The sequence below is a fragment of the Marmota flaviventris genome, chromosome 9 (genome assembly GCF_047511675.1).
Source record: "Marmota flaviventris isolate mMarFla1 chromosome 9, mMarFla1.hap1, whole genome shotgun sequence".
NCBI lineage: Eukaryota > Metazoa > Chordata > Mammalia > Rodentia > Sciuridae > Marmota > Marmota flaviventris.
The window spans coordinates 105,267,650-105,281,253 of NC_092506.1; the positions used below are offsets into that span (position 1 = coordinate 105,267,650).

The window sequence follows — 13,604 nt, forward strand, 5'->3', positions numbered from 1 at the left end:
ATGGCAGGTTGTTACCACGACAAATATGATCTTGAGGTTGGAAGCTCACCTGTTCATAGAATACCTGAGCTTAACACTGATTTCCGGTCCTATCTGTGGACTGACATCCCGGACTCCTGAGATCATGAAAGCATAGCATTTTCCATTTAGAATGGTCCTTAGGGGATATCTAGTCCAGTGGTTTCATAGTAAATGAAAGAAGCAAGCCTGGCACAGGATCAAGTCATCAGGCAGGAGCTGGAGACAACACGCTGTCTACAGTGGCAGCACCGTTCAGCTCCAGTGCTGCTAGATCTCCCGTGTTGTTTGTTCTTAGATATGTGAAATCTAGCTATTTACGTGAAATCTCCTAATCGTTTAATACTGGCAACTAATACAAAATGAAACACGGCTAGGTCAACAAATAAGCAAACAAGTCCGCGGGCTATATGTGGTTCATAGGCCACCAGTGAGTTGGTTCTGATCTATCCCAGCTCCAGCTGCGTCCAGAGACCATCAGGGACTTGCCCAAGGCCACACAGCTAAAGGCAAGGCAGACAGCTTAACTTCATTCTTTTTATTCCAGTTTGCTTTCTTGCAAAAAATGACAGGGAGCTGGCATCCAGTTTTCATTTCTGCCCACAGGTGCTGCCTGAGCCAGTGCACACTGGCAGTAGTGAGTGGCACTGGGGGGCTGGTCCACTCTCCTGGTACAAGCTGTTGTTCTGTTTCGTCTGCTGAATTTAGAGTGGGAGGTGTTCTGGAGAGGCCCCCACTAACCCTTTATCCCACTGTATCATTTAAACTAATCACCCAGAACCCAAAGAAATTTGGGGCCAAACCTACACGCGCCATACCCTCTGCCCTGCCCTGCCCAAGGGCCATTTTGACTGAATGTGTATGGTGAATCTTGTTTTCATCTCCATTTCTAGGGACGCAGACCCGGCTATTTCTCCTTCCTGGACCCCTTTTCTCCCGGTGTCTGGCTCTTCATGCTCCTAGCCTATCTGGCTGTCAGCTGTGTCCTCTTCCTCGTGGCTCGGTACTATCCGTTCCCCTTCCCTGTCCTCACACCGCCACCTCGTGTCCACCTCTGGAAACTGCATGGGGTGGGGGGTTGGGAGGAGGAGATGGGTGGTTAAGAGGACCTTGCTGCCAAACTAGGGGACTGGGAGAGGGCCTGAAATGCTCTCTGCCCAGCTGTTGACCTCCCACTACCCACCCATCCATCTTCGTGTGTGTTCCCTGACTTGCACAGTACAGACAGGTGAGCTTGTCTGGATTTGTTTCTACACCCCTGACTCTTGTCCCCTCCTGCTGTCTGGTCTCTGGCCCCCTGCTTGTGTAGGAGACTTAGGAAAGGGAGGAGGGGAGAAGGTGGCAGGAAGATCACTCTGATTAAGTACTATGCATTTGGCTGCCCTGACATCAATCCTTGCCAGAATCCACCACAAAGTGCTGAATGACAAGAAACGGATCCTGCAAATTCAGAGTGGGGGGACTGGAGGCTGCAGTGACATAGGCCAGGGAGAATACTTCCTCTGCACAGAGCCTGAATCTGCCCCTGAAAACACAGCTGTTCTGTTCAATAAGAACCATAGAAGGTGGCAGGCACAAGAGGACAGGATGGAGGGAAGCATTTGCAGTTAGTGTTGAGTGGAAACAAATGGTTCAGATCAGCAGTTGGGGAGGATAATCCCTCCTCTCTCCTCAGAAGCCAGGGACTGTCTCTAGCCCTACAGAGAAACCTAAGGGCATCCCAAGCTATGTCCTACTGAGAACGTGCAGAGAGGGTTGTCTCTCTCTGAGCTTACGGCCTGTTGAGCCAGCCTGGGCTTCAGGAGAGCTGAATTATATCCAGAAGTGGAACAAGCCCTAGTGGCCCTAGGCCACTCACTCAAGTGCCCACTGTCTGTTCAGCCTACTGCAATGGAGGGTCACCAAGGACCGTTGGGTGGGAGTGGAGAATAGTTCAGGATGAGCTCCTAGAAATTCGATGGAGGCTCTATTGCAGGTGTCTTTTCAGTGGACTCCTTTGCCTCCATCCCACAGCACTGGGCCACTAGTGTGCATCCCACCTCTGCAGGCTGGGGTCTTCCCCACCACCGGTGTGTTTGTTTCCAGGATCACGGGGAACGTGCTCTTTCCACTTAGGACGGGCGGTATCGGGGTCCTGAGGCCTAAAGAATCTCAGTGTGCTTAACCCCAGCGCAGTTCCCATCCTGCCCAAGATGACTTGCCTCACCCTATCAGTGCTCTTCCCAGGGAGATAAGGCCATGATTGGGAAAGCCGTCTGGGCCAGAAGATCCAACCCGACAAAGAATGGCCCTGCTTACAGCCTGGTAGAGGGGCTGAGTTGCTGCTCGGGTGCCATCTACCTCTCTTGGGCCTGTAGGCATTGCCACTGTCAAGTATCTGTTGTCAGTGACAGCTGGCAAGGCGCGGGAGCTCACACACTGTCTGACACTCCGCTCTCCATTTCGCAGCACTGTCTGCTGCCGCCGTTAGGAAGCTGTCGGTGGAGCCAGCGCCGCGCTCTGTGATGCTCTCAGTGACTGAGCCCCTGGGAGCACGCCACAGCTCTCAGGTCACCTCCAGGGCCCTGAAAAGGGTCTTGGGGCTTGGTTACCAGACATGCACACACAAGCCTGCCACACCATGCCAGAGGAAGCTAAAGCTCCCTGAGGGGCTATGTCACCCTTCTTCCTTGCCCCACTCCCACCCACTGACCCCAGGATCCCGCATGGACAAAACATAACAAAAATGTATTAAAGGGCTATCCATAGAGTCTATCCATACAGCGTAAACATACACACACGCACATGTACACACACATGAGCAAGCACACACACACACACACACACACACACACACATGATAAACTAGCCCAGAATATTCTATCCTAAGGTAGTGGTTTGCAAACAGGGTTCTATGGAATGCAAAGGCCCTTGGGACCTACCACAGACTCTGGGGGCAGCCAGAGCTCTGGGGCCTTAATGTTTCTTCATCCAGATCCACTGGACTTTTATTTCTTATATATTGTACTTTTGGGTAAGATTTTAGAGAGAAAATGTTTCAAACCTATAGCTCTCAGGCAGCCATTCCAAAGCCAGCTGATCATCAGAGTTACAGAGGGAGCTTTTAAACATTTGAATTCCCCAGTCCCAGTGTCTTAGAATCTCCAGGGCTGGGCCCTGGGAAGCTGCATCTCACAAGTGTGAGCTGGTTATTATCAGCGTAGACTCTGAATTGGAGGGGGTCAGTATCACCTGGGAACTTGCAGATTCTTAGGCCCCACCCACACTTACTGGTTCAGAGGCTGTGGGGTAGGGCCTGGTGATCTGTGTTTAAACAAGCCTCTTGGTGACTCTAATATAAAGTCTGGAGTTTGAGAATGATAGAAATAGGCTGAGGGTTTTCAAACCATGGTCCTATAGGACCTTAAGTTTCCTCCCTGAGCACCTTGAGGTGGAGAACAAGCGACTTCCCAGACGGCTCAGCCCCTGATACTCCCAGCTTCCAGGCAGGTGCCTCCACTTTTATCTATTTTATATATGAAAGTTCTGCACCAGAATTTGTTTGAAGGGAAAAAAGTGTTTAAAAGTATGGCTTTTTTTTAATTAAAGAAAAAGCATTTGAGAACCACCAACTTAATCCAACTACTCCATTAATTTTTATATTTTTTTTATTTTTGGATGGGGAAAAAAATACAAGTCCAGCAAAGGGGAATGACTGGCCCAAGGTGACAAGGCCCAGTCCTGAGGCAGAGAGGTGAGGCCAGAATGGAGTGCACCTCCCGCCTCTCCAGCACCCTCCCATCATGCCCATCCTCCCTGGCACTGAAGTCTGTTCCTTTTCTCCCACAGGTTGACGCCCTACGAGTGGTACAGCCCACACCCGTGTGCCCAGGGCCGGTGCAACCTCCTGGTGAACCAGTACTCCCTTGGCAACAGCCTCTGGTTTCCGGTTGGGGGCTTCATGCAGCAGGGCTCCACCATTGCCCCTCGCGCCTTATCCACCCGCTGTGTTAGTGGAGTCTGGTAAGGTCCCAGGATGGGACAGGGCCAGGTCTCAAGGGGTGGTGGGACTCAATGGGAGTCTTCAGATAAGGCTGGCCCCAGCTGCTGGAGGCAGGAACCTTAGCAGCCCCAAGGAGAGTTCAGAAGCCTTGCCTCTTCAGCAGACCCTCGCTGGGAGCTGAGGTCACTTCTGCCAGGTCACAAGGTGGGGAGTGGGGGCCGTGTGCACTCTCACTTCTCTGTTTCCCCTTTCTCTGCCTCTGTGGTCTGGATAGAGAGAGGAGCCAAGACTGGAAGGAAGAGGAGACGAGAAAACACTTGCTGGCCCACAGCAAAGTAAAGATAACTTCTTGACCTGGCAAAACCTGAGGTTGAAGTGGCTGCGCCAACTAAGGCATATGCAGATTTATGCAAATCTGATGCTGCAGCAGGAAATCCCTGCAGGAGGACGCTGCCACACCATGCCCCCTTCTCCTGGCTTTCTCAGGCTTTGGCCCTGCTCTTACCTCTGGGGCTTGACCCATCCACCTCAGCAAGTGTGGGAAAATGCAGAAATGGACAAATGATTCAATGGGTGGGAAAACTCTTTGAAAACTTGAGAATTCTACATGAATATATGAGACTAATAATTTTTATTAGACTGTTATGCTGGAAATGAAAAATATATGTATGTGGATTAGAGATGAAAGTTCACAAAATACAAGTCTTGGTCTTCTCTTAAAAATCCACTGCAGGTTTGGCAGTTATCACTTACATGACTTACAGCCTCCGTCTTCTTGCCTCCTTCTTGGCTTGTTTAAGCCAAGGAAAAGGAAAAGTGGTGGTGCTTCCATCCTTGGGTATTGGTGCAGGTCAGACAGAAGTACTGGAGTTGCCTCTGGGGCTGTGTAGTAGCTGGGACAGTCGCCCCTACCAATCTGGAGTCTTCATTTCCCTTGATAAGTTATAATTGTGGGATTTAAACCTCCTGGGCAAGATCTCACCTATTACCAGACATTGCCAGGAAGTCACTGATTATGTCAGTATGGAGAACTGGGCCCTTGTCCCCAGGAAGAAGGGATAGTCCCAGCAGGGACAGTCACAGGCAGCCTGGGCAGAAGCCTGGGAGATGAGAACTTGTCAGCTAGGGATGCTAATTTTCTTCTCTCTGGGCTCCTGCCTTCCAGAGAGTTCTCTGCTATTCATACAGGTAGGGCCCCATTGCCCACTTCATCCACCTGTAAACTCCCTTCACCCCACCCCAGGAAATTCCTCTTCCAGACAATTTCAGAGGCCAGAGTCCTATGGGCTTCCCTGCCACAGGCCACCATTCAGTGCTGCCCTACATAGCTGCCCCAGGCGGCTTGGTTACTGTGTTTCAGAGCACACTGGGAAGAGGGCTCAGCACTGAAAGGGAGACACTGTGAGGGACCCTCATCAGCCTCTCATCCCAAATTGTCAGCGTACCCCTCTGCCTCTCAGAGTTCTTAGTTATTAAACGAGGGCCTTGGTTGGGTCAGTTCTACGTGGCCTCCTCACCCAGAGCAAGTGAAAGAAAATGCCTTGTTGCTCACAAGACTGCCAGCTTTACAACTGATGGTGCCCCTCTGACCCGCCAGAGACAGCATCGTTTGCTTTCTCAGCTCAGGCAGTGGGCTTGCACTGGTCACGTCGGCTCTGTGACCCCTTCCCTAGTGCTCAGGAACCTAAACAGCCACACGCTGTCCAATGTGGAACAGATGCCAGAGTGTAGCCACGTGGCTGAGGGGACTTGCCGGTCAGCTCTCAACCCAGCCCAGGGCACATCGACCCCTAGTTCTCACCAAAGCCACTAAGTAGCTGCAGAGCACAGGCTTGTTCCTGGGCATGGTCATGGAAACAGCTTCCCAGAGTGGAAGAGCTGAGGCAGGCCCTAGACAGCAGGCCTTGAGCAGGGAGGGTCACCCGGTAAGGAGGTGGCCCAGTGACTTTCATCCCATATGGAGGCCGAGGGCCTTCCTCTACATTTCTGTCTCCCATCCATCTAGTCTTCAAGGATATGCTACCTCATTTGATCTCACAACTCTGAAAGACAGGCAGAGCTGGCATTATTATCCCCAAACATAGTCCGGTCATTGTCTATTTATCATTAGACAAATGAGCTCAGAGAAGGCCAGTGACTTCCCCCACAATCTCACAGGTGCAATGTGACCAGAACAGAAAACCAGTTCACCTCCCTGCAGGTCCAGCATATCGATGTGCTCATTGAGTTGGTATATTCCACTATTACTTCACCCCGCCCCCCAGGGAGACAGCTAGCAGGTCTTGGTGACAGTGGGAAAAGAGACAAGGGAAATTTTTGCTCTTGAAAATCCATCCAGTGGCTGCCAGCTGCTGGGTCTTGGGGCAAACACTGTGCTTTAACTGGTGCTGAGTTCATAATGTGTAAAGGCATTCAGACCCCATTAATTCAGAATCTGTGCTTCTCTAACCTGAACTGGGCATGGATCTATCTTCAAACCTGTTATACACACACAAAGGGATCAGTATGCAGATCTGTACTGTTGACCAGATGGGAAAAGCTTGTTTAACCTACCAACGCGAACAAACTGTCATTAATGACTTTAGTGTATATGCTGCCTGCATCGCAAAATTATTCCAATTATAAATGAGCTCTAGCTACTCATTACAATAATCTTCTAGTATGGAATAGCATGACTGTTGTAAGACTGTTTCCAGATTCCAACTTTTTTAGCAGTTCAAAGATACTTCCCACCAGTCTATCTCCATGAAAGATTTTCTGCTATTAAGAGTTATAGAACTAGTTCTAAAATAAGAATTTATCAATGTGTTATTTAGCAAGCTACTTCACTTCTCTGACCCTCCATTTCCTCATCTGTAAAATAGAGAAAGGAAATGTGCCTCCCTGAGTTGTAGGGATTCTATAAGGTGGTGGTTGTAGCTCATGGCAGGTGGTCAGTACCTGGAGAGGCACATCTGAAGGTTGACCTCAGCGTGAGGGGCAGGGGAGGTGGCCTGGCTCAGGACTGGCACCCTTTGCTCATTCACTGGCTCATTTCCCATAGCCCCCCAACTATCTCATGTGCATGGACTACATATCTTCTGAATAACAACCAATAATCACCTCCTTTCAGAAATAAGAAAAAAAAATCAATTGTCTACTTCCAGGCAACATTCACCAACTCAATTCATTTCTCTTGACATCCTATGCTCTGCCTCCTTCCTCTTCCCCCACTAAGTTGAGAGCTTCTTCAGGTCTCTCCTGTGCCATAGCAAGTCTGGGTTTGGGGGCCAAGGCTCCCGAAAGTGCAGTGATGACTTCCTGGTCTTTTCCTACGTAGGTGGGCATTCACGCTGATCATCATCTCATCCTACACGGCCAACCTGGCAGCCTTCCTGACTGTGCAGCGCATGGATGTGCCCATTGAGTCAGTGGATGACCTGGCTGACCAGACCGCCATTGAGTATGGCACAATTCACGGAGGCTCCAGCATGACTTTCTTCCAAGTAAACCCCATTTGGTTGCTCACCAACATTGGGAATTGGGCAGAATAAAGTTGAGATGTTTGTCCACTGGAGATGAAAACATCTCTCCTCATCTCATTATCTCTTTTGAACATCTAATTTGAAGGTCCACATGGGGCTCATTTTTCTTTTGCTCCACAAAATGTCCCCAGAATGGGGTCCCCAAAGGACTTTGGGTTCATACCAGCCCATCCTGAAACATTATACATGCACTTGAGGTGATTTGAAGCTTAATGTGATGGAACATTTTTAAAATTGTAATAGTTTCATGTTTATTTTATGTGCATTAGGAAAAAATATATATGCTATGAATCAAACCAGTAGTTTTATTTACATCACTGGATAGGATGAGGCATCTTTAAATTTTAAGAAGTAAGTTAGATTTTATGGGTAGCACTTAACCAAAGCAAGATTAAAATATTACACAAATGACTGAAGTTTGAGCAACACTAGATTAAGGAAGAACTGATGTCATTGATCCCAAACTGACAGGCCTCAGATAGGGACCCTCTTGGCTTCTTTGGGATTCCCTTGCAAAGCTCAGGAGGAGGTGCTGCCACAATATCACGCTGACAGGCAAAACTGATTGATCACCAAGGCTGACAGAACCAGGCCAGACAAAATAGTAGTTTTTATAAGCCTCAAGAGCTCAAGGGAAGCAGATTTCCCCTGGGGCTAATAGGTGTCCAACCAACCTAATATCTAAGAAGTTCATTTTCACATGAAATGAGATCAAGGCCTTCAGTTTTTTTGTTTTTCATACAAGTCTCTGTGCCTTTTGACATAGAGGCCAGAGAAAGCATCATGTAAATGCAGAGTTTGGATAGACCCTCAGAATTCTGTTTTGTTATTATTGGCAAAATAGAAGCCAGTGTTGGCCGTGTGGTTGATAAATTGCTTTAGGGTGGATAAAAAATACCTGCACTGGTTTTTCAGATGGTGTCTCTGTATAAGTCTTAATGAACCTGAGTTCACCACCCCAAACTAAGGGATGATGAAGGGATGCAACCAGTTTTAATTCTTCTACCAGCAAATGAAAGTAGGCAATAGAAGACCTCTCTAGGGGGTAGATGAGGCAGAACCGAAGATCAAACCAGGAGACAGAATTCACAGTGCCTGGGGACCCTGTTGCTTTCTGATCTTTCTGTAAAGACATAAGTCCCTCCTTGGCCACCATTCAGTGACAGTGAACATCTTGAGCTGAGAGATTGAAGGGGAGAGGTGGAGTGGCAGAAGGGCCAGCAGTTTAAGGCTTTGATTCCCTCCCTCTTTAAACCCACATTTCCTTTCTCTTTTCCCAATCCTGCTTCCTGTCTGTTCTTTCTCCAGAATTCCCGCTACCAGACCTACCAACGCATGTGGAATTACATGTACTCCAAGCAGCCAAGTGTGTTTGTGAAGAGTACAGAGGAGGGAATCGCCAGGGTGTTGAATTCCAACTACGCCTTCCTGTTGGAGTCCACCATGAATGAGTACTATCGGCAGCGAAACTGCAACCTCACTCAGATCGGGGGCCTGCTGGACACCAAGGGCTATGGGATTGGCATGCCAGTCGGTATGCAGGAGAGAGCAGCCTCTGTGGGGAGCTTCATCCAGGCAGGGCCAGCGTAGCTACAACCACTGACTGCCGTGTTGAATTCAGTAACCCCTGTTTCTAGAGCCAGTTTAACAGTGACTTGAGGTGGGCAGTCTTAAAGCTAAAGATAAAAGCCAACCCCAATGCTTCCACTAATCAGTGATCAGAGCTCAACTCTAATTATTAAAGAGCTCGCGTTGATTGGTTATTTAATTGATTCATTATCAAAGGCTAATTCTAATTATTAAAGGGCATATTGATGCCCTGGGTGGATTCTTTAGGCCTTTTGTTCCTTCTCTCTCTTGCTTCCTGCCCCTTGGCCATTTCTTTGTTGATTGACATCTCCATTAGCAGTGGGAAGAAAGAAGAGATGGGAACACTAGAATTAATTTTTCTATTTGTTAATGTCCCCTGTGAAAGTTTACTGAGATGATTGTATGAGATGGCTTTCAAATTACTTGCGGGTTTCACTGATCCATCCATTCCAAGTCCATAAGGGTCATTGAGAACAGGCAGTAAGGCTCTGGTGTTGTTCGCTGACTGGGTGCTGTCCAGCTTTGTTATAGGAGGGTGGAGATGTTTGGCTTCCAGAAAGGTTTCCCAGGTTTTTATGAAGGATACTCACACTTTGGGCCTTCTCCTGCTGATAGTACCTCCACCAGAAGATAAGGGTAGACATGTTTAAATGCTCTTGTAATTGAGTAGGGATTGGAACATGTTCCCCGAGTGAGTCTGACATGCAGGCTTTCCCCATATGTGCACCACTGAGAGCAGTTGCTGCATAGGTTTGTCCTGTACAAGGCATCAGGGGAAGAACTGAGGCCATCAGGTTATGTGAGAGCACTGATACCTCCATGCACATCCTTGTGGTTACATGACATGTCCCTTCTATTGATCTTGACCTAACTCAGAGCTGTCTAAATTATAGGATTCTCTTACACCTGTGGAGTGTAATGAGCTTGGTCTTAGAATCAGGCAGACCTGGGAATGCATTCTGGTTTCTGGCCATGGTATCTCAATATATGTTTTTTTAACCTTTCTGAGCCACAGTGATCCCATTCATAAAATTGGTTTCTCATTCCTATTCATGGAATTATCGTGAAGATTAAACTTCATAATTTGGCCAGATACCTTACAGCAGCATGTCACACTCAGCCTGTCTTGGTGAATATTAGTGCCCTTTTCATCTTTCCCATAGTTCCCTATGTTATTTGATAAAAAGAGAAAACTTCTTGAATATGAACCAGAAATCAAGCAAATAAACATAAGTAATAATACAGATTACACTTTCAACTCCATAGATTCTTACACTAGCAGTTCTGCAAGCTGGAAGCCTCACTCAGGGAACTCATAAACCTACACGTACTCTATTTACTGTCAGATTTTATTGATGTCTATTAATGTTACAGATTATGGGCCTGTTTAAGAAATGTATTGGCTGACATTTTCTTTCAAGATAGCAGAATAAACTACAAAATGAACTTAGGATGCACCTGGTAATAGTCTAGTGATTTAACCCATTTAATCCAGGTGTCAGGTGTTTCAAAAGTTTTCATGAAGCCAAGTGCAGTGATACACATCTGTAATCCCAGCAACCTGGGAGGCTGAGGTAAGAGGACCACAAGTTTGAGCCAGCCTCAGCAACTTAGTAAAATCCTGTCAAAAATAAAAAGGGCTAGGTATGTAGATCAGTGATTAAGTGTCCCTGGGTTCAATCCTCAATACTGGAAAAATAAAAGTTTCCTTGAGAAATTTGAGGTAAAACAATAGTTGGTGTTTATCATAACTAATATAGTTGAGGTAAAACACCAATTCTAGAAATGTTCATCAATAACCAAGGAAAAAGGAAAAGAAATGCATTTATTTCTTATCTGGTCTGAGGCTCTTTCATATGTGTTTTTTTCACTTAATTGTCCCACCTGAGTGAGGTCAAGTGATTACTCCTGTTATATAGAAGACAGAACTGAGATTCAGAGCAGATGACTTACTTGTCCAAGGTTACAGAACAGGTAGAGAAGCTGGCTTGAATCTAGGATGCTTGTCTTTAAATCCAGTACTTCACTGACAAAACCATGCAGCCAACTGGGACCCATCAGCTGGGAAGGGGGGGGATAGGTGACAAGGTGTGATGAGGGCTGGCCGGGATTCTCATAGGAGGCTGGAAAGAACATTACATAGTCCATTGGTGAGATAGGCTTTAGGTCCCCTGAGGTTATGCATGTCTGTCATTCTGAAGTGAGAGGTAAGGGCATAACTACAGAATAAGCGATGTGGTTGGATCCAGGAAAATTAAGAGAAACAAAATGAAGAACAAGATGGAAAATTTATCAGGTTGTTTTGAGCTAAGTAAGCAACCAAAGAATGAGCAGGATAGCCCTTTCATGTGGTGTGTTGTGAGGCTGGCCTCAAAGTTCCTTGAGAGAGCTTGAAATGCCTTGCCGGGCTGCACTCTTGCCTCTAAACCCCACATAGTCATTAGCTCCATACACAGACACATCTGTTATGTAGCTTATTTGTGTATCCATTCACTGCAGATGTGTTTTAAGCACCTACCGTACATGAGACCCTACAGATGTTCTCCCAAATTAATTAAATAGACATATTCAATGCTGCAGGCATTGTGTGTGTGCTCAAGCATAGTTGTGTCCACAGTAGGGAAGATTCTACCATGCAGGCTTGTGCAGCCAGAGTCAGAAGAGATGTGGGAGATGGCTGAGTCCCTTGCTTCTCAAAGTGCAGCCCGTGACCCAGAAGCCTGGGCATCGCTCTGGTACTTGATGGAAATGCAGAATCTCAGGCCCACATCCCAGATCTATTGAATCAGAACCTGCACTTTTAACAAAAGCCCCAGATGATTCCTTTGCTCATTAAAACTTGAGAAGCACTTATCTATTTGTTCCAGGTTTATGCCTGAATTCTTCACTATAACCTTTTTCCTCTGCAGCATCTGTTGACATCAGACCTTCATTGAGTTTGGGCAAAGAAACTGGGCAACATACTTGTTTTCCAGTCTCTTGGCAGATTTCTGTTAATGATCTCCAGCCTCCGCCTGTTGTGGGACACTGAGCTTTCCAAGGTTTCATTTAAGCTGTTCTTGTGATTAAACCTTAATTCTAGAACCAAATCTCCTTGACCACATTCCATCAGAAAAATTAAACAAGAATTGCACTAAACAGAAAGAGGCTTTTTGTTTGAGGAGGAAGGGAGCAGCAGGGGGCATGGGGTGGTGGATGGGCCAGAGTGTTCTGGTGCACTTGGTGGGCAGCCATAGGGATCGGAGGACCCCTGGTGACTGGCTTCTCCACATGGATGGACAAGAGGAGGCATCTGTTACACCCTGGGTGGCTCTCCCGTCACTGGCTGGGGACTGCTCTGAGTGTGCATTGTCAAGTATAATGTAATGACAGTTACAAGTGCCTGAGAAATTAGTTTAAGTAGAAATCAGACAACTGACTGAGAGATTTGTATTCCAGAGGCACAGGCTTGGGCTTCCTAGAGGCAGACAGAAAGCTCTGCATCCAGTTTCCCATGTGTCTGTGGGCAGGTCACTTAACCTGGATAGGCCATCTTTATAATTTAGAAAGTGGGAGTGCCCAGGCAGGGAGGTGGGGTGACAGAGCCACCTGGAAAGCCATTACTTGACCCTTACTTGGGTCTTTGGCCATGGGCTGGACGTGCCAGTCAGTATGGAGGGAACAAAAGTAGAAAAGATGGAGAAGCATGCCTGAAGCCAGAAGGCTCTCAGCTGCTTCCTGTAGAGGAAGAGACAGCCAGAGGGCACAGCCTTCCTGTGGGCAGGCCCACCTGTCTCCCCTGCTGAGGTTCAAGCAGGCAGTGGCCAACAGGTGTGCTGGGAAGGGGAGTGAGCAGAGTGGTGCCTCAGAGGGCACTCATATCCTGTGTCCTGGGCTCTCCTGTGACCCCGCAGGCTCGGTTTTCCGGGACGAGTTTGATCTGGCCATTCTCCAGCTGCAGGAAAACAACCGCCTGGAAATCCTGAAGCGCAAGTGGTGGGAAGGGGGGAAGTGCCCCAAAGAGGAAGATCACAGAGCTAAAGGTATGGACATGCAGGGCCTTCCTCCTGTGACCTAGAGGACCAAGTTTGCTTGTTTCTTGTGTCCAAATTTCAAGAAGCGACTTCTAGGACACAGAGAAAATAAGTCTGGGAAGACACCAAGGAGGGCTAGGCTGGGGATGGCTGATCAATCCTATCCCAAGGTTCCCTTCCTGCAGGTTCCCAGTATCTCCAGCCCTTAAGTGCTAGAGGCACGGCCTCCACTGTGTCCCCTGACTCCACCAGTCTCGCCCCAGCGTCCAAGCTTCTGCCTGCTCCCCTTTTCCCAGCCTGGCATCTCCACTGTGGATTCTCCACTCCAATCAGAGTGGTTCTTTTTAAAATGCAAACTAGATTGCAGCATTCCCCTGTACGAACCTTCCAGTGGCTTCCCATCTCACTCAAAATGAAATTCAAGCTTTCCATAGCCTCTCCATCTTTCCTTCCTGCTTCCCAAGTCTCTGTATTTGC

At 47.7% G+C, this 13,604-nt stretch overlaps 1 protein-coding gene across 1 annotated transcript in view; it reads left to right on the plus strand.

Moving 5' to 3' along the window:
• The window catches only part of Grik4 (glutamate ionotropic receptor kainate type subunit 4), a 284,402-nt gene that overhangs the window by 257,763 nt on the left and 13,035 nt on the right, over positions 1–13,604 (plus strand). Inside the window, exons 14-18 of the mRNA XM_027930584.3 lie at positions 912–1,021; positions 3,847–4,020; positions 7,320–7,485; positions 8,833–9,058; positions 13,008–13,136. Of these exons, the coding sequence (XP_027786385.2) occupies positions 912–1,021; positions 3,847–4,020; positions 7,320–7,485; positions 8,833–9,058; positions 13,008–13,136 (805 nt within the window). The remainder of the gene's footprint in view (positions 1–911; positions 1,022–3,846; positions 4,021–7,319; positions 7,486–8,832; positions 9,059–13,007; positions 13,137–13,604) is intronic.